The sequence below is a fragment of the Elgaria multicarinata genome, chromosome 2 (assembly GCF_023053635.1).
Source record: "Elgaria multicarinata webbii isolate HBS135686 ecotype San Diego chromosome 2, rElgMul1.1.pri, whole genome shotgun sequence".
NCBI lineage: Eukaryota > Metazoa > Chordata > Lepidosauria > Squamata > Anguidae > Elgaria > Elgaria multicarinata.
This window is the reverse complement of record NC_086172.1, coordinates 127337210-127358718: the sequence shown is the minus strand read 5'-3', so window position 1 is coordinate 127358718 and position 21509 is coordinate 127337210. Positions and strand designations below refer to the sequence as shown.

General features: G+C 39.8%; 1 protein-coding gene and 1 long non-coding RNA gene across 3 annotated transcripts in view; both read left to right on the top strand.

The window, feature by feature from the left end:
- DPF3 (double PHD fingers 3) overlaps window positions 1-21509 on the top strand; it is a 241782-nt gene that overhangs the window by 198498 nt on the left and 21775 nt on the right. The window contains exons 8-10 of one of the 2 annotated variants that reach the window (XR_010025071.1): window positions 14-142; window positions 5953-7206; window positions 15408-17695. Coding sequence is in view for 1 of the 2 variants with exons in the window: in XM_063117615.1 (XP_062973685.1) it covers window positions 14-142 (129 nt within the window). In the remaining variant the exon portion in view is untranslated. Of the gene's footprint in view, window positions 1-13; window positions 143-5952; window positions 7207-15407; window positions 17696-21509 lie in introns of those variants that run through there. The other variant, XM_063117615.1, reaches the window with a different exon arrangement.
- Window positions 14892-15760, top strand: LOC134392882 (uncharacterized). The gene is made up of 2 exons (XR_010025072.1): window positions 14892-15220; window positions 15290-15760. It is a non-coding gene; the product is annotated as an uncharacterized LOC134392882 (long non-coding RNA).

Here is a 21509-nt window from a genome sequence, read left to right as displayed (position 1 = left end):
TTCTTACCTGCAGCCCAGAAAGGACCAGATGGGGTCATCATTTCCAATAACTACTGTGACTTCTGCCTTGGAGGATCTAATATGAATAAAAAAAGTGGACGACCAGAGGAACTTGTATCATGTTCAGACTGTGGGCGCTCTGGTAGGTGATTCCTTATTGCAACTTTCTCTGAGCAATGAATGTGTATGTCTCCCTTTTCCTATCCTTATGAAGTGTGGATTGATTGTTTCGTTTGGTGTGATTGAGGTTGGTTAGGCACGTTCATACCAGAGTGTAATTTTGAATGCACATTTTAAAGAAGATGGGCTAATACAGAAATGTATTATTAGAAACGGAAAGTTATATTTTAAATTTTTTTGTTCTTATTTAAATGGAGAGATTATTAAAGGAGGGATTTTGTCTTCAGATACCATAATTACAAATGTTCTACTGATATTTTTGCATCTTGGATTATGAGTATTTCCATTGGTCAGTCACCCCCCTCTCTTATTCTCATTCTCTCTCACACACACTTTCTTCTCTCTCTCTCTCTCTCTCTCTCTCTTATTCTCTCTCTCTCTCTTTCTCTCTCTCTCTCTCTCTCACACACACACACACACAGAGTGAATTAAGATTAAGGATGGTCAAACATTGTTTTTATCAATATAATTTTTTTTGAAGAGGTTTTTGATTTCTCCTTTTAATCTACCTATGTGTGTATGTGCATGTGCCTGTGTTTATATAAATTGTGACCTGTGCATATCATTTCCTGTATGAGTAGTTTTTATTTCTCAGTTGTTGAGTTTGAGTCTGTTTGGATGCTTTTATCTGAGTTGAATGATTGTTTTTAGTAAGGAAAAAAATAGATGCTTGTACCTATGTTTACTGTACTTTATGCCACATTAAAATTGCTTCATTTTTTTGAGGGATTTGGGGATATAATTCCATGGATTAAAAGCATTGTCTATCCAGTTGCTTTTTTTATGCACATAATTATTTGCATGTAGCCTTTCTGTGAGCAGGTTTCTACTCATTAGAATTGCTGAAGATGTGTGTGTGTGTATGTATGTGTTGGTGGGGGGAATGTGAGGGGTGCCTGTATCATGACTAAACAGTAACCAACACCCTTGAAATATGAAAGCTATTGCATTGTTTCTGCTTCTTACATTAACATCATTATGAAAATCTTCAGTCTATTGTCTAAACAGCTCCAAACTTTCTCTTAAAAATTAATAGTAAATCTTTCATCAAAACAGTGGGTCCCCAAATTTCCCTCTGCTCCTTCCAAACTTATGCTGGTGGCAGCAGAATGCTACTTTGTGCTTTTCACATTCATTTCAAAGAGATCACAAAGAGTCTTGCTGAGCTATAAAGACTAACAGATTTATTGAGGCATAAACTTTTGTAGACTAGTGCTCACTTCATCGAACTGATGATGTGTTATTTTTAGTTGGCAGGTGTAGATAGATGTGTGTGTACACACATAGACACACAAAACATACACATGGAAATAAATTTTGAAATATTTTTTAAAAATGGATCCAAATGGTCATGAAATGCTGCAGGTGCAGTTTGTGCAGGGGTCTCCATTTGTTGCCTGGCAGAACTGACCAACACAAAAATGTGGTACTCTGCCCCTACTGATTTGGGATGAGTGGACATGCCTGGACATGTCAGCATCACCTTATGCCAGAAATCTACTGACTGCTATACATGTGGAGGAATGTAGCTCAGTGGATGAGTTTTTCCTGCTGTGTCATCTGAACCCAGTGAGCTCCACAGCAGGGGTGACCTCCAAACCACCCCACAACCCATATAAAAAGCCATGGGTTGTCAGGTAGTTTGGAAGCCATTCCCGCCATGCACCTCAACAGGTTAGGACAACATGGCAACCCGCACTGCAGTGAGAGTAATTAGGGAGTAATTAGGTAATGGTGCGTGCAAGAGCGGTATGTACAGGACAGGGAAAAGGAGCCATGGTGGCTTCTTTACCATGTTGAATGTCCGAACCCGGCCAATGCTATTAGGCTTCTAGCTTCTATAGACTACATTGCTATAGCCATGTTTTATAATTTGTTCCAGATATTTGGACAGGACGTACACCTTAAGAATTTATATCAGGCATTCCTAAAACTACAATATCCCCTCAAAAAAGTTAAAAAGAAAAGAAAAACATCACATGAACAAGGCCAGACTAGGACCGCCCCAGAAGAGAAAGTGACAGAACAGCACTCGCTGTCACCTATATCTCCCAGCTAAAACCATACAAAAGATAGCAGTAGTTATCTACAGCCCAACCTGGACAATATTTCCCTCACAAAGCCCTTGGGTAGTAGCCCTGTCCTTCCTTATAGACAGCCCCCTATTCTGAAATAGCTGCTCATCAGCTGCAACAGGTCACATAGCAGAAACACATATACCAACAGACCAGATGCTGCAAAAAGCCCAGATGCCGAATTTGTGCCCATATATTTATTTATTTATTACATTTATATCCCACCATTTTTCCTTCAAGGAACCCAAGGCGGCGTACATAATCCTCCTGCTCTCCATGTTATCCTCACAACAACAACCCTGTGAGGTAGGTTGGGCTGAGAGTCTGTGACTGGCCCCAAGTCATCCAGTGGGTTTCCATGGCTAAGTGGGGACTAGAACCTGGATCTCCCGACTCCCAGTCCAACACCTTAGCCACTATACCACACTGGCAGCCAACACTATTATAGTACCTACAAACCTCCGGCCATACTGTCAGAGGCTCATTTGCCTGCTAATTCCCCAATGCAAGACATGCTATCATAAAAACATAAGAACAGCCATGCTGGATCAGACCAAAGGCCTACCTGATCCTGCAGTGGCCAACCAAATGTCTATGAGAAACCCACAAGCAGAGCATGAGCACAACAGCACCCTCCCGCTCATGTACCTTAGCAATTGGTATTGAGAGGCAAACTGCCTCTGATACTGGAGAATAATATAACTATCATAATGCTTCTGATACTGGAGAGAATATATAGCCATTGATAGCCTCATCCTTTGCAGAAAGTCTGTCTACAATACCCTTCTGTTGACTACATAGGATAGAGTGTCAGTCTATATGGAAAAGATTAAATGGACCGAAATTAGAAAAATTAACAACAAATATATATCATTTTTTATTCTATTAGGCCTGAATCAAGACAATGGTTTCCTCTCTCATTGCAACAAAGCTAGGATAATTACTGCTATTGTGAGTGAGCACTATTCTTATTTTAGAGCTGAGCTGAAATATGCTCCCCATTTCAGAGATTTTCCAGGGATGGGGATTGGGCGAATTTCACAGGAGCAAGACGTTACTAATGGCAAGTGTAGGAGCTCTCTTAGTGGCTGCCAGCTAGCGGCTGCCATTTTTGCTCCCAAATGCCTCTCTAAGTGATGCTACGTCATCACATAGCATAATCCTGGGGGTATTATGAGGAAAAATGGTGGCCTCTAGCTGGCAGCAACTGAAAGGTGCACCCAGCTGCCAAAGCTGCCACCATCACAAAACATACATAGTAATGGCAAAGAGGCGAAAAGTTGGTGCATTGCGCAGAAGAGCCGCTAGCAAAAAATGTAAGTAGACCGCGGGGCACATTATTTTCCTCAGAGTGACACTGCATCAGCCAATAGTGTCATGCCAAGAGGCAATCTATGTAAAATAGCCACCATTTTCTGCTGGCCACCAAAAGGAGCACTGTGCTTCTGGCACTGCCACAAAATATAGATAGTGGCAAAGACAGGGAAAATGGGGTGATTGATACTGAAAATACATGACCAAATACCCTTTCAGAAGACATTTTTCTTAGAAAAGCTCTCAGATTTTTCTTTTCTTAGCCCTGTTCTCCCAAAATAAAATGCCATTTGAGGAATTCTCTCCAATTTCCCCCCCCCACCATTGTTTTGGTGGTGGTCACCTCCCCATAGTGCCCTACAATATCACTATGTATAGGATACTATGAAGGATGCAAAATAGGGGCTAACGCAGTTGCTGCTGCTGTTCCTCAAAAGCCCTTAAGAAAAAAAGAAAGAAACTGCAACAGGCCCTGTCAATGGTCCTAACTGAGAAATTGTTGGAGAATTTCTCTTTCTCCTGGAGAAATTCAGTGAAATTGCCCCTTCCCCCAATGTCCCTGCCAACAAATAGGGTGGAGAATTTCGAGAGGCCATTTGCACACACCTCCAAACAGGTTAACTCTTTATGCATCTGATGAGGTAGATTCTAGTCCATTAGCTTATACCATAATACATCTGTTAGTCTTTAAGGTTGCACGGGGGTCTTTGTTGTTTTTGCTGCACCAGAATAACACGGCAAACCCTCTGGAAGTTGTTACAGAGAAACAGCTAACGTTGGCCACAGTCCTTCCTGGCTACAGAAGGATTGTGACTATAGGCCACAAACTGTATTTCCAACGTACCACAGTTGGCATGATAGTTTTGTTACAAAGTGTTTTTCTTATATTGTTGCATTTTGTAAAACATCGTCTGAATGTGCTACAGAAATCTGATTTTAAAGTTAGGCTTCCTAACTGTACAGTCTAATATATTACTAGAGTACACTTGATTTTTTTTCCTGTGAGCTACCACAGGAATAAATAAAATCCTACAATCCAGAAAAGGAATCTTTTTGCAAAGTAACTATTATATAGTTTGAATAGCTTACCAGAGTAAGCCATCTGTAAGACAGATCTCTGAGACTGTATATAGGAGGGGTGGGAACCGTGTGACCCTCCAGATGTTTTTGGACTGCAACTCCTATCAGTCTTAGCCAGCATAGTCAATGCTGAACGATGATGGGACTTGCAGTCCAACAATATTTTGAGGGTCACATATTCTTCACCCCTTGAATACAATATGTTAAGTGTAGCCACACACAACCTGGAAGGCATGACACTCTTGATTCTGACTGAGACCTCAGACAGTTTGCTCATAGAATAAATTCCCTTTACATGACAGATGGAGCCATGTCAACTTTTTAATTATTCCATACATGCACCCAGTAACATCTTTCTATTAAGTCTTGTTGTATTACATTTATTTTCCTCTTTGGGAATATGATTTGATTCTGTAAATCAGAACATATTTTCTCTATAACCACTTCCTACAGATTCTTGAAACCACACTAGTTAGAACTACTAAACAACAAACAATGGGGGAATTTCAATATTTCACTCTTCAAGGGATGGATTCAGGAATACAGGGTTTTCTGAAAATTGTGTCAAAAGTTACATACTGAATTAGAATGTTCTCTTTATTTCTTTCCTTACTTTTTAAGGTGGATGAAATACTTTCAAGTGTTTAGATTTTACCTGAGGCACATTATATTCATGTGATTTTATGTATAGAGACCTTACTAAGATGTGAAACAATATGTATTTATTTATTTATTTATTAGTACTGAAAATGTTTTCCACTTTGTTTTGCAAAGGAACCATACCACTTAGGAGAACAGGTGCAGGAAGAGATCAGGATGAGTGTTTTTTTTTAAGGCACGGAAAACTTATGAAATGGGTTATTATGCTCAAATAATAAATTTAGGACAGTTGATGCCAAAATGAAGGTCAATTGTTGTACCTTGTCTCTTAATGGATTTTCATTATCACACCCAGTATAAATTCTTTTAAAGCTGTTCAAAAATCATCACAAAACTGTTTTCTGTGTGTTTTAAAGAGAGGAAAACAACATTAACCCTTTTGCTGCTTTAGCTTATGGGCATCTGTGGTGTTTTATCTATTTTTTTTTATCTTTTCAAATGCAATTCAGTTCATACTTTCCTTATTGCTCCTGTTGCTGTTCTGCCTCTGTATTATTGACCTGACTCGTGTTAGTTATATAGAGATGTATGGTTGAGAGATGTCTTTAGCCTGAAGTGTTTAATAATCATAGCAATAATAATAAAATTAATTATGATGCCTGTTGCTTAACCCATGTGCTGATATATTCATCATACATGTCAGCTCATTTGGGAAGAGAAAGCAGGAAGGAAGAAGCCGTGACAGCATACACTACAGAGGACTTGTTTGGTTCCACATCTGAAAGCGACACCTCGACTTTTCATGGCTTTGACGAAGATGATTCAGAAGAGCCTGTCTCAAACCAGAGCAGCTGCTCCCCGTCTGCAAAGAAAAAGGGCAGCTGCTAAAATAACTACTCACACACAAACTCTATGAGCTATTTCCTGCCCTTTTTGCTACTTTTTCTCTTATTATTGTTCTTGCATTTTTTTTTTTATTAGACCCACTTTCACCGTTAGGTATGTACACTGAAAGCACAACAGACTGAAACTTTAGAAAACGTCTTTGAAAAAATGTTTTGCCTATTTTTTCATGATTATTCCCCTCTTTCTTTCTCTCTGCAAGCTTGAAATGTGGGTGCCCTTTTTTTAAAAGTAAATAAATAAATAGAACAGAGCTAATTTTCTCAACGTTTAATATATAGATACAAAAATAATTCAGAAAGGGTTGGACACCAGGAACCCACCTCAAATAGTGTTTTGAAATATTTATTTATATATTCTATATATTAGAAAAAAGACTTTTGAGATTAAGGAAAAAAGCAATGAAGTCTACTTGATAATCTAAGTGTACAGAAAGAGAAACAGCTGTGGTATGGATTATTCCAGATGAAAAGGAAACCCTAACCTTTGCCAGTGTGACTTTTGCACTGCGAAAACTTTGCATTTACTGTAGCACACTGGATTTTGTGACTTCCCCCTTCGTACTCCTGCGGTCTTCACCTTTAACCATTTCAAAAGGCAAGGAAAATCAACAAAGACCATGAAGAAATTTCCTGCCTCCTTCCTTTGGACCCATACATACTCTTTCAAGAATGCCTCATCTCTCCCACCTTGGCATCTTTTTACCAGGCGCTGCTTTTTGCTTTGGTTCTTCTTCACCTGCTACATTGTGGAACGGTATTTCCAAGCACAGGGATGGAATACAACCATCATCACCAATTCTGCAAAGATGAAACAAAGGATGTGAATCTTGAAAGAAATGAAAAGGAAAAAAATACCTCAAGTTGCTTTTATTTTACTTTTTTTAAAACAAACAAACAAACCAATCCCCCCCATTTAGTCTTATTTTTGATAGCTCCTCTTGAAATAAACCAAAGCAATACTCACTAATCTTCAAAGGGCAGCAGAGAAGACAGAAACTCTCTCTCTCATTTGCTATTTCAGCAGCATGGAACTGAGCGGCAGGATTTTAAAGGTATGTTCCAAAATGCAGTGAATTCTTTATGAAATGTCCATGATTTGAATGTATTCCAAATTGTTGTGCATTCTTTGTTAGAGAGTAAAGCCCAATGTAGACATACTGGCCTTGCTTGGATGATTACATCTTGGCTTAATAAGGTTAAGGTAACAGACTACGTTAATGCTATGCACAGGCCGAGTTTGGACACTCAATTCTTGGTTTAATAAGCCAAGATATTAACAAGTCTTTTGCCTGTACATGCAGCCCTTTTTCTCTTCCCTTTACAGCATGAGTAATCCTGGAAGCATCTAATTAACACTGTGATGGGAGGAACAATGGAGCTGCATGTGCAGGCAAAAGTCTTGTTCAGATTTTGGCTTATTAAACCAAGATATGATTGTCCAAACTAGCTGTATGCATAGCATTGATCATGGGTTGTTAACAGTTTTAAAGTGCATAGGGTGACCATATGAAAAGGAGGACAGGGCTTTAATTGTTGCGATGAAGAGGGAATTTCACCAGGTGCTGCATGCATATAAATGACACCTGGTGAAATTCCCTTTTCTATACAACTGTTAAAGATACAGGAGCCCTGCCCTCCTTTTCATATGGTCACCCTAGCTAAAGTTCCCAAATGTAAAGTGAAACCATGGTTTAACTTACTGAAGTGTGTGTGTGTGTGTGTGTGTGTGTAAAAGAGAGAGAGAGAGGGAGAGAGATTATAGATAGATGTAGATCTAGCTATAGATATTAATGATACTTTCTTGACGTTTTGCAAGTAAAGAGGCAGGGAACGTGCCCTAATCATGATTTGCTCAGTGGAGATGTTGAAACTACAGTTTGTAAACTTACTTCACACCATGGTTTCATATCTTGAATTGCAGCCAATTCTTAATCATAAAGTAGGTATTCAAAAGTTAATGAAAATAAATGATGGAGAAACACTACATTTGTATTGGGGCAATAACACTGGCCTTTTGTGTGTGATGTTTTTAAATATTTATACATTGGCATTATGCTGGGACATCTTTAGTTCTGACCAACACTATTGTAGTGTTTCGGAGAGCAATGTCAGGTCAGTTAAGCCTTACAGCTGATACAATCTGGAAAAGATTCATGGTATAGGGATCTGGTGTGCATTCTCAATATTCATATTCATAATCATAATCGTTTCCCATTATTGTTCTACCAGGCCATGTAACATTAGAAATTTATCGATGTTTTGACTTAACAGCAGAGCCTGAATTCCTGTTGGTCAGTGGCAGAACACATGGTGTGCAAAAGGCCCCATGTTTAATCCCTTACATCTTAAGGTAGGGCTGGAAATGACTCCTTTCCAAAACCCTGGAAAGTACTTGCCAGCTAGTATTATCAATACTGAGCTAGATGGACAAGTGATCTGAACAGCTTCCTATGTTCCTAACCATGCATTCCTATATAGGTTAGACGGGGGCAGAGGGGCGGCGGCGGAGTCCTATAACTCCCAACAGCCCCCAGCCAGCCATGCTGGAGTTGTAGGACTTCTTTTCTTTCTAAACCTGCATAGGATTGCATCCTAAGGACTTTAATTGATAAAAGCATTTGATCATGCAATACTTTTCCTGTGTTGCTCCCTGATCAGAACCAAGGTTTTTTCAACCTATGTTGTAGCTATGGGCACATCTACCATTCATTGTCATTAGTACCATAGGATTCCACCACATTTGGGCTAGCCCATAGTAAGAAACCCCTTGTTTCCATACAGTATTAAGTGCCCACAAAAATGAGGGCTTGCTATATTCCCACAATAATCAAAAACTACAAAGAAGTCCAAACTGTAGGGTTGTTACTCAAAAGGGTTGCATCCTACAACTCCAAAAGGAGACTTGTACTTGTTGTTTTTGTTTGATGGGGAATATTTTCCTGTAATGTCCATTTGTATTATTATTATTATTTTTATTTATTTATATAGCACCATCAATGTACATGGTGCTGTACAGAGTAAAACAGTATTGAATCCAGATATGAACCCTGAATACTAAAGAGGTGGCATGGAAAGGTACAGTAGGGCATCCTCTCCAAACTGGTGCCCTTCAGATGTTTGGACTACATCTCCCACCCATCCTCACCATTGGCTATGCTCTTTGGGGCTGTTGGGAATTGTAGTACAAAACACTGGAAGGGCACAACCAGGTTGGAGAAGGCTGGATTACAGGAACAAGGAATGGGTGGAGTGTATAGTTATTTAGAGCCTTTATACCTGTCCTTTTGCCAAAAAAAACTTACAATCCAAATTTAAGGCATGACACACAATAAGGGAGAGGGATGGAGGGAGGATAAGTTAAATTAATGCCGTTGGCCAAATCCCATTCTCTTTTAGACCAGTGTCAGAGTAAAACTAATAGTCACTAGAATTGTGCTTTGGCTTAGAAACAGCTATAATAATCAGCCAGGAGAGCTTCCAATTGAGGGTTCAGAATCTGCGAGTGAAGACCTCTTCACACATTATGCCTTTAGGTATATGCCTTTGATATTTTAAGTGTACACCTATAAATGTAAAATTCCTATTGGATTTTGGGATTTCCCTTTTTGTATTCCTGTTGACCTTCAAAAAAGACAAGGAAAATCAGTGTCCATAAAACTCAGGATTTTTCTGCCTTTATTGTTGTGTTTGCAAACCGGTATACTTTGACAGGGAGTCAGATAAGCTGACTCAGTGGCAGACCCAAATTAGTTCTGCATAACACATGAAATGGGCGTAAGAGTTGGAAATCTTATAGGTGGGTTATCTGATTGCTTGCAGATGCTGCTGGGGAGATTTGGAGATAAAAACCCAGTAGGTGCAGTGTTTTTATTCGTTATAAAAAGGTTTTATTTATTTATAAAAATAGCCAGGCTTAGCTTATTAGAATTGCTATACTAAATTCCCAAGGACTGCTATTTATACTTAAATAGCATCATTGATGCTTGTATGTATGTGGAACATGATAAGGCAAGATCTGAAGGAAAAGAGCAGCATTTAGAAGACATTTCTGGTATTCTGTTATACCCTCGGCCTGTTGGTTGGTTGGAGTAAAACATGCAAAGAATTGTATTGAACAAAATGTCTTTATTTAGAACTTGCAGCCAATAAGCTCTCTTAGTCTAAAGAGAAATATGAAATTCTGGCTAGCAAAAAGTTGTAGTTAGCCAGTCCAAACATTCCTTCAGAGTTACTTTAGTCTCAGAGTGATAGGGCAATGACTGCGTTGACAAATGTATAAATTGTAGCTTGGACAGGCCTAGCTCAACAGTAACAAGGCAAATATAATAAATAATACACCCTCTTGCTAATCATGCACACACACATACACATTCTCTCTCTAGATAAATAGATAGGTAGATTTCAATTTTCCTTATATAAGGTAATTATTATTCAATTTCCAGCATTCAGCTCCCCAACAGAAGCTGACTCTCTCTCCTCTTAGCTCTCCCTTGAATAACTCCGCCTCTGCCTCTAATTCGGCAGAGTAAATTCGGTTTACACTATTGGGAGGCAAAAATTCAGAACACAAAGAGCAGTCAGGTCCGGCTCTACTGTTAGGCAGAGTGAGGCAGCCACTTCAGGCAGCAGAAGTGGAGGGATAGGAAGCAGAAGGGTAGGAAATTGTGTGTGCCACACAGTGTGTTCTGCATCCCCTAAACTAGCTTGCTGCCCTCAGGTGCAGTGGAGGATGCTGTCCCATTGTCAGTGTTGAAGTTGGATTCAACCGCCAGTCTGGCCAGCTTTTGCACATGGAATGGGGTGTGGGGGTGTGAAGGAACTACCTTGTCCTTCACTTCAGGTAGCAATATGTCTTGGGCTGACCCTGAGTATTATAGCAGGATCTGGAAGTGAAGAAGTTGGAGCCTAGCAGCTCAGGCCTAGGTATGGTAGTTTTCTACTTAGGCTACAAAAGCACCATCCATTATTTGAGAAGTGAGCCAAAGACACTGTGGCTCTGTAAATCCCATGGCTACAAAGAAACAATGGTGCAAGGTTGCACCCTGTTCTTGGCTCTTGAGTTCGTAAGTCTCCCATTAGATGCTGAATAAAGCAAAACATTCCAAGTTTCCACCTCAAAACACCCTTATGTACTGCAGCTGCTCAGGAGAAGGATGCCAAGACCAGTGCCACCACAGTAATCCTCACCCCACCCCCACCCCCACCCATGCTTCCCCACTAACTTTTTGCCAGTGCTTAGTTTCAGCGCAAGGGGATGAGCTGTCTCTTCACAAAGAAATGAGTTGCTGTCAGAGGAGTCCCTCCTAATGCACCACAGAAGTTAATGGCAGATGGGTGGTAATCCGAACATCACATTTCTCACATAATGTTTGCCAACTTGACTTGATAAAAACCTAGTGCCCGAAAGCACCCCCATTTTAAGTACTGACTGTCGTCCAAAAACCTTGACACTTTTTGAAATGAGTAGGTTCTCTGTAGGATAGAACTTTTGAAATTGTAGGTTCTATGTAGGATAGTCATGTGGTGAGCACACTCTGTGTTGTTTCACCCTTAATCTCCCCCCCCCCGCACCCATCTATTGCTTATTAGGAGTAGTTGCTCCAATTTGCTATTTTTCAGCCTGTGGTTGTAGTTCCATAGATATAGCAAGTCATTCCTGCTAATGCCTGGAGCGGATCAGATAGTTGATAAGCACAGCCTGTGGAAGGGACACCATCTGTGATAAATGCTTTCTGTGCCTGCTGTCATGTTCTAATCTGGCAAATTCTTTTCATCATTGTGAAAGGCAGGGACACAAACAAAATTTGCAGTCCGAAATTTGAATTAGTCCTAGGTATAGTTCTTTAGGAATTTCGCTCATTACTTTATCTGCCCTCTGGGTGTTCTGTTCTTATGTAAATTAATGGCTACAGCAAACCTATATGATAAACGCTACTCTTAGCTACTTCTTGTCATTGTTTATGAATTTATCAAAATCACGTTTTAGATGGAGCTTTTCCTCCATTTAATTAAAAGATTTGTCTTTTGATGCTCTCTTGCCATGTTGTTAGAAAGCTATACCCTGAAGGAAGGATGTATGATAAAAAGTCTGGGGGAATTCTGGATATCAGATTGTACATTGTGATAGTTTTAGATTTACCGTGAGTGGAAACGCACACACAGATACAGACACACACTTCCTTAATGTAAAAGTTAAAGTGTTACTTCCTGATCTTTTATCCAGGTGTCACTGACTTTGGGCTTATAACTTAGAAGAATTTGTCATCTTTATATCATTCACAGAGTTCGGCACAGAATATGGTGCCTGGCAATTGGTGTGGAATCCCAAAAATCTTAGCTGTCATGTAATAGAGCTTTTGAACCCTCAAAGCTGAGTACACATATTTGAAAACACATAGGCCCCGTTCAGAAGACACTTTAAACCATGACCTTAACCATGGTGAATAAGGCTGTTTGCCTTATCCACCATGGATAAAGCCGTGGTTTAAGGTGTCTTCTGAACAGGGCCATAAACAGAGGTCTCAATCCAGCCCCGAATAGTCAACTAAATTTAGTTGGAATGGAATCACAGTCTAAGAAACTGGACTTCCAGGTATAATTATACGTTTCTCTCTGATGTCCTCCTAGCCCTCTTTCCATATGCATCATTATTATTCCTTCTATTTTTGATTCAAGTCTTCCTTGAAGGCCAGTGGAGCAGTAGCCAAAACTGTACCTCCCAGAGAGAGGTATCAGCAGATTTGGTGTAATCCTGGTCATAGTTAGACGGGGCGAAATCCCAGTGTGATCCCCAGGATCGTCACTGTGCATTCCTAACGAGGAGCCGGGACCTGCGCCCATTGGGGTGGGGAGCGGGGAAAGTAATTTTTTTTTAAAAAAAAAAAACACCACTTACCTTTTGTGCACGAGCGTCCGTGTGTTGCTGGCCCTTTAACCGGGAAAAAATGGAAGGCGCAATGCCTCTCCATCTGAGGTCGTCATGCACCGCATGTGAACTGAGGGGGAGATCTTGTGATGAAAAAATCATGAGATCTTCACCACTCCATCCCTCTAGACCACTAGGTCTAGCTAAGGCCCCTGAAAATCTTTAGTTTAAGACACACACACACACACACACACACACACACACACACACATGGAAGGGTTGTTAGAAATGCAAATACACAGTCCTACCTGATCTCTCCTTTGCTTATCAGGAGGCAACAGCAGTAGGAGAGGGTGGAGCAGAAGGGGGCTGCTGGTTGTGAAGGCGGGGTAGGGGGGAAGAAAGGGGGGTCAGGGGCCTTTGACTGTACAATGCCTGTGGGCACCCAGAAATGTGGTGCTGGCTCTGGGAGGAAGAATTAGAATGGAATAGCTGAAAAGAAAGGAAAGAGGAAGAGACACACTGATACAAACAGGGTAGAATAAACCAGATCTCATTGTCTGGATAGAGAATGGAACACGCTCAGTGGGCACAGAAAGCTAAGAGAGAGAAACCAGAAAAACCGGGAGGACGAGATGGAATTAAGTGGCAAGAATCCTGAACAGAAACACTCCACACTGCAACATTTTGTTGCAGGGCCCCTATTGTCTCTCATTTATTCATGCTTTCTTCCTGACACCACACATTTTTTTCTTTTTAAAAAAAATCTAATTCTAAAAAAATCCCTCAATCACAAAAGATGCAAATCAAATTTATTTAGAATAAGCAGTTTTGCATATGGTGTATTGATCTACCTTATGCTTTAAGGTAGATTCCTGCAATGAGCAGGGGGTTGAACTTGATGGCCTTATTGGCCCCTTCCAACTCTACTATTCTATGATTCTTTGAGCACATCATGTGAGCTAACTAGGTAACAATACCTGAATTTGGCTGGAACATGAGATGAACACCCTTACTTACACCTCTCTGCCTCAGATTTAATATACCCCTTCTAGAAATTCATCCATTCTAAAGAGAGTGCATGTGTTGTGTGGTGAGTGTGTGTGTACAAGACGGTGGTGGAGTACTCTTGAGAGAGCTTGTCATTGTGGCTATTTTTAGCAGCTCAAAGGCTGAGGTGTTGGTGTGTTGACTTATTTCTGTGGCAGATGGTTTAGGCAAAGAATAAACTGCAAGTTTTTCATTTGGTTTCAGCATTAAATCAGACAGCTATCATTGCCATATACGGTTAGAGTTCTTAGGTTTGTTGTCACATTGCACTACTTAGCTGGAAACGATCTTATCCTGAACTATAGCCTCACTATTCTTTGTTGTATTGAAGTGTATAGTCCTGGCTTTCATCTGTGCTTCTAGTAGATTGACTTGATGCAATATAGTACAGGGTTCTTATACCTTTTTAAGTAGCTGGGCAGAAGCTGAAATTTCATCAGGAAGAGTTCTTCTCATCCCAGCAGCACTGTGGCGTGTCAAGATGTACTTTGCTGAAATTCATGCTTTGATGCAACTGTTTCAGGTACAGGAGTGTTGTCACCTTAGATTCTGGATTCAGTTCAATAGGAGTACCCTGAACACACAGGGAGAGAGGGATGGATCACGCCGACAGGCCTCACCTTCAACCTAGGTGAATTCAGTTTTCTGTCTGCATGGACTCTACATGTGCAGCAGCACACGTTTGTAGGTTCAGTTCAAACAGGACACCATGCAGGACAGGCCCTATTGCCACAATCCTGTTCCCTTCCATCCATGCTCATTACACTCACATTGAACATTTAAAAATGCCTTGTGTAAAATAAGTTGCTGTTGTTAAACTCATACACGTAACACAAGAGTTGTCATCTGTTTAGAAGAAGACACAACATGAGGTGAAAAGGAAAGGACAATAATGTGCAGTGGGTTCATATGTAAAACGGGATGCATTGCCTCTCACACCTGCCAGAAAGATACATCATCTCATCCGGAAGCCCTGTTGCCCTAGTCTGAGATGTGCAGTTATTCAGGGATGAAGGACATGCATTGTGTGTATAGCTGAAAGCATTTCTGTTACTCTAGTGTTTGGAGGTGGAACAGTGGCACAAAGCACATTTTGGCTAAACATTTGGAGAGCTCTGGTTTAGCCTAAGACGATGGGACTTGAGCAGGGGGTTAGACTCAATGGCCTTGTAGGCCCCTTCCAACTCTGCGATTCTATGATTCTATGACTTCCTGCCCAGCTGACGGAAAGCCATTCTTTCTCAAACATGTGTTGCTGCTTTGCCGGAAATAATACTGCTCATTGTTATTTGAGGGTTGCTTTTTTAGTTTCCCCTTTCTTTGCCTTTCCTTCTGCAGATAACGTTCCTGCGCTCACTTGGATTCTGAACCTTTCAAGAAAACTGTTGAAGAAGTCAACTAAGAGTAGCCAGGATGCTCTGATCTTCCTCTCATTGCCTGATCCTTTTACACCTGTGTCTCATCCCACACAGGAGCCTGGACTGTGGGATGCCTGCTGGCACTTGCTCAGAGAAGTCTTGGGGTTTCCCTAAGCTTGTGCAATACAAAGAAAACTCTTGTCCCCCCCTTTTTTTTAAGGCAACCCCTTTCTTTTAAGTGTTGTGTGAGTTTGTGTGTATGTGTGTATATAAAAGCCCAGGTCAAACTGGAACTGGTTGACAATAAAAGTGACTGAAAACAACAAACAAATGGGGAAAAAACTTGACAGAAAAACCAGAACAAGTTATTTTATTTATTTCAATATTTAAGCGAGAAAAGTAGTGCTGATGTTGCACAGTATTTTTGTTTAAAATGCATTTTACTTCAAAATCTAAGAGAATTTTTTGTGAAGGGGGACTTTTTCAAAAGCGCTTACTGTAAGATAAAGACTGCCTATTTGCTTTCAGGAGAAACTTTTTTTTAAGTTATGAAAATAAAGAACTCTGTTCTCTCTTTAAAGATGCCATTTGTACACTTGCTGGTTGTTGGTTTTTTTTTTTTAAGGTGGATGTGGTAAGTTAAAAGTTGTTCTGGCTCATTTTCCTGAATGTCTGCTAATGTTTCCACTTGGATGTATTATATTAGGCAAAGACACCCTGAACAAAATACTTTGAAAAGGAAATGCTGGAATCTGGACAGTTGTTGTAATAAGGACTATCAGTACAGTCTACCCAGGACTATAGACTAATAGAAGATTTAGGCAATAATGCCACTGAACTAGATGATTTTAAAAGGAAGAGAGATTCTATCATCTGCAAAGTTGTATTCTTGAGTAGATAATTCATGGTGATACTAACAGCTGCTTGCAAAAAACAGTGTAAGCAATTCAAAATTGAGTAATTGAAACTATCCATTTGGAGATAAACCTGAATCTTTAAAACTGTTCCAAGGGGTATTTGAAACAATATTTAGTATTGAAAGAATATTTAGCACCAGATGGGGACATTACAAATATTAACCTTCTTTTTCCAGAAGTATACCAGAGTTTATACAGTGGGATTTAGCCACAGGTCATAGTTGTTCTCGCCATTCTTAGGATCAATGTGTGACAAACTGACAATTGGTGCTTATGTGATGATGTTCAAAAAGTCATCCTGTGAAGAGTTGCATTGGAATAGTGTGTCCTTGTAAGTTTGCTGGGAAGAATGTATGAGCAACATCCCTGATTCCAAGAGATCCACAATTGTTTCTGGGGAAATGTTGCTTAGATAACCCATTCTGATGCAACTTTTCTATGTATATATACTCACCATATGATGTCAAAAAGTTCATTGTGTGAATAGATGGCAATGCCTTGGAAGTGTACCATGCAGTGCAATTCTATGCATGTTTACTGGGAAGTAGGTCTTACTGAGTTACAATGGGACTTACTCCCTAGTAAGTGTGCCTTGGAATGCTTAGTCTGATATATGACTTGGTTTTCAGTAATACTAATTAAAGGTGGTGCAAGATCATTCTCTTAGGATTTGAATGTGAAATCTTTCTGAAATTCTGGGTACAACCCTCTCTGCCGCTGCACAGTCACCAGATATTTCCATTGGGCTTGCTCAGGAGACCAGGGAAGTGAAGCCACAGTGAAATATATTAAAGCTGCACATCAGTGGTGCTGCAAATGTTGCACACCTGGTTGCTCTCTCAGGGATGCTGGTTACTAGGGCAATATTGAATCTACCCAAGAAAAAGCACCACACATGTTCAACGGAGTAGGTCAAATCTGCATCCCGGAATCAATCCAATCTGAGGAGCTAGAGCCTCAGTACATTGCACACTAAAATCAATGGCAGAACTCTTATTGGGTTCTATGGGAGAAGATGCAGAGCTGTAGAAAGTTACTTCAATCAATTTCACTTGGAAATATGCAGACTACAATTATGCTGCCATTTCTTTTCTTTTTTTAAAAAAATCCCATTAGATTCAAAATGCACATCCGTATTGAAAAGCTGCAAACTGTACTAATTTGTATTTTGTGTTCATATAAAATCTACTTCCAAGGCACCTCCTGTATACTTCTCTGTAAATATTTAGTTACCCAAGTTTTTTTTTAAAAAAAAAGAATCTGTGAAACTGCAATTACTGTACATAGTTTTAAAAGGTCCTCATTGTTTACAATGCTGTCCTCCATGCTGAAAATAAAACTTCCTTCTCTACTTATTTTTGTTTTCTTTTCCCATCTGGTAAAATATTATTTGTTTGTTTAAAAAAATGTTTTAATGGAATACAAAATTTAACATACCATTTTTTTGTTTTCCATTATTACTTTGACTTTCCAAAAGTGATTGTGTGAGAGCTTACCTATCATAGCATCAGTCCACTGCTACCATGAAGGCAGATAAGAGAACAGCCTTATACTGACTCAGCCCTTTGACCATGTAACACAATGGTCTATTCCAGGCATGGGGAACCTGCGGTCCTCTAGACATTTTACTTTTCCATTTTATTTTGTCTTTAAATAATTGATAGAAACTTTTTTTTTTTTAAAAAAAAGGTTAGTTATAAATATAGGGGCAACGAGATTGAGCATTTATATAATAAAATACAAAACCAGATATGGCCCCTGCAGTTGTCCTTCTGAGAAATTATAGTATGTTAATATATGTTAATCATGGTCATAAGTTGATACACAGTTAATACACACTAAGAGAGCAATTCTATGGTTCCTGGGGGAGTGTCCCATGGACCATAGATTGCTCAGAAAACTCCTCAGAGTTTGGAGACAGTGCTCCAAACTTGGAACGGGGAGTCAGAGATCCAACCCCGAACTCCATCCCCTTGCAGTTGGCGTGAAGAGAAAGATGCCAGCTTTCTCTCCAAGATCAGAAAAAAACTTGGGAGGAGGAGGAAAGGGGACATTTTGGTGGGCAGTGAGAGGAGGAGACTGGAGAGGCCAGGATACGTGATATCCTGAGCCTCCTCCAGGCTCCTTCTCTCCCCCTCCAAAATGTCCTTCTGAAAAGCCCATCAAGTGAAAATCACCAAACACAGGAGAGGGAAGCAGCGAACGCCTCCGCTGTTCCTCCAAGTTCAGAGGCTTCCAAGCAGCGAGGATGCAATCAATAGGATGCACCCTTAATCCCCTTTCAAATCAATGGGATTTAAATATAGCTAGATTTAAACCCAATGCTATACTACAGAACCTCATGTGTATGGGAACATATATAAGCTTTGTGGCCATTTCCACTTTGCATTTGCTCATGGAAACCATACCCAGAACTCTGGTGAGTTTAATAGTGACTACTCAAATTATTCGCTCAATATATATAAAGAACTCCCATGTAACAGGATAGATTCAATGTTACATATAAATCACTTGCCAGTGATTTTAAAATCTAGGCTCTAAATACATAGTCAGAAAGCAAAATGGATTTTTTTTAAATTCTAATTAATATTAGAGAGACTCAGATCTTCAAAACTACTCATGTTAGTTTTGTTCACATGCTTTACATGTGTTTTCACAATAGTGCTACTTGCAGTTTTCCAAATATGCACTCCTTGATTTTGTTCTTTTGGCTCCCTAGATGGCTTTAAAAAAATGTCTAAGGGCTCAGTCCTGTGCCCTTTGCACACTGCACAGACCACATAATTGGCTTAGGGCTGGTGAAAGAGAACCCCTGCAACTGTGCTCGAAGCTGGCTATGAAGGGTCAGTAGCTATTGATATTGTGCTATTTCAGTTTGAGGAGAGGGAGCACTCTCACGATAGCACTGCTATAGAAGTGATTTTTTTAATGAACAAGAGTGGGACTGCTACCCATCCTTTGTGTCCTGCTGAGGGAGTGCACAGCTTTTAATGCCAATTCAGCTTTGTGCCTGCTAAGAGCTGTAATGATAGCATTTCCCCCTGCTTTTAGAGGCAAGGAAGATGGAGCAGTCCAGCTCATTTTGTTGACCTTATGCAAAGGCATGGGGTGCTTCCAAATGGGGCTCCCTAGAGGTGCTAACCCTCAAAAGGCATTGTGCAGTTATTCTGTCTTCTTTTCCTTAACAGATTTTTTTTCTGGTAAGAAAAAAAGATGGAAGAAATACACAGGAGGATTACAAATGGAAGATAACTGGACCTCCTGTAAAATTCTGGGAATGAGGTGTTGTGATTGCACAGTAAATATCTTGTCTGAAAGCACCCTGGATTGCTACAGTACCTTTACCAACCTCCCCCTTTTTAACAGCTCTGAATTCTCCATCCTTTAGCTTGATGCTAGGAAAAGCCTGCTAAATTTCTGTGGGTCATGCTGCTGTTAAAGCTGGAGGTTCCACAAATTATTATTTTGGGGTGGGAAATAAATAATGAGGTCAGAGGGAAATGAAATGCAGCAAATACAGTGACACTTAAATTATTAACAGTAGCTGTTCACAAAATAGTTGTTGCTAATAGCACAAATATCATGGCATTTGGTAAGTTAATTAAGACATGTATCGTGATTAAATACAAACAAAAACATTTATCCAGTTCACCCAATGCCAGGATTTTTGTGTTAGCAGCAGCAACTGTTTTGTGAACGGCTACTGCTAATAATGTAATTGCCACTGTCTTAAATTCCTGCATTTAATTTTCCTCTGACCTCATTGTATACTCCTCACAAACCATGGGTACATATACCTCCAGCTCCAGACAACATTTAATGTATCTGATGAAATGGACCGTAGTTCACAAAAGCTTTTGACATAACACATGTGTTAGTTTTAAAGATGCAACTGGATTCTTTGTTGCTTTTGCTGCATGAGTGCCTCTCTGAAAATTATTCTCAAAAATGTGAATTTGATTACAGGCCAAAGGAAAGAAGAATCACATTCAATAATACCAAGTTAGAGAAATGCCTATGCTTTTCCCCTTCTTTTTTCTTTATTATGAAAAGCTTCTAATCTAAGGACATAAACACCTTTAATACCATTGTTCTGAATATCATTAGAAATATTTGCCTGGGTTCCAGTTTAAAGGTCTGCACTAATACTGAATGATATACAGATGAGGTCCAGCTAAAAACTGCTACAGAAACAAAGATGTAAGTACTGAAAAATGAATGACAGTTTGAAACCACCACCACCTGCCTTAAAAGATGCAAAACTTTGAAAATTATCCAGAGGTATTGGTCCTTCTGAAAACCTTGTTTGATAGTTCGGTCTAGCAAAAGAAGGTTGTATTTGCCCAGTAGAATTTTGGGATCTAGCCAAAGAAATGTTTTTGCATTTCATTGTAGTGCTGCTTACTACAGGTCCAGTGTTAATCAGTGTTTTGGTGAAACTGTAAAGTACAGTCAGCTTGTGTGAAATGGTTCTATTTTTAACCCTGTCTTTAGCTGTAACAGAAGAGATTAATTGCACTGTACTTTCCAATGCCCACTTTGTAGACATATATCGTGATGAAATGGATGAAAGTTTTTTTTGTTTTTTTAAAAGAGAGCATGTCATCAGTACTATGCCAAATCTTGCAGGACATGTAGCAGCCTGAGAACTCCTTTCATCAGGTATAATAAGGTATATGTATTCATTATTTGTTTTTCAGTAGTAGGAAGTGCAGCATCTAGACCTAAGTCTATTATAGACGCCCAGAATTATGTCAACTTCCCCTTGGGGAGTTCTCTGTAATAAGTAGCTCAAACAGTCTAAATATGTCGGCACCCTGAAATCCCTCTTAACTAGTGTTCCTACATTTAGGATGCAATCGTTTGCAAAAAGTCTGATTGGGGTGCGTTGAGAGTTATACGACGTTTTTCTGTCTAAACATGAATAGGATTGTGCCCCTTGATTGGTGGGATTAACTGATTTAAAATTTTTGATTGATTAAAAAGCTGCCCTTTCATTAATTGGGCAGTAGATTATTTTAAAAATAATAATTTTGGAAGATGTGTCCCACTTTTTCTCACCCACAGGACATAATGCCCCTTTCAACATGGTACCTGCAATGGGTCAGGTCTATTGTTTTTATTCATAAGCACATTTAAGCTGATGGGCAGAGGAATCCTAAATT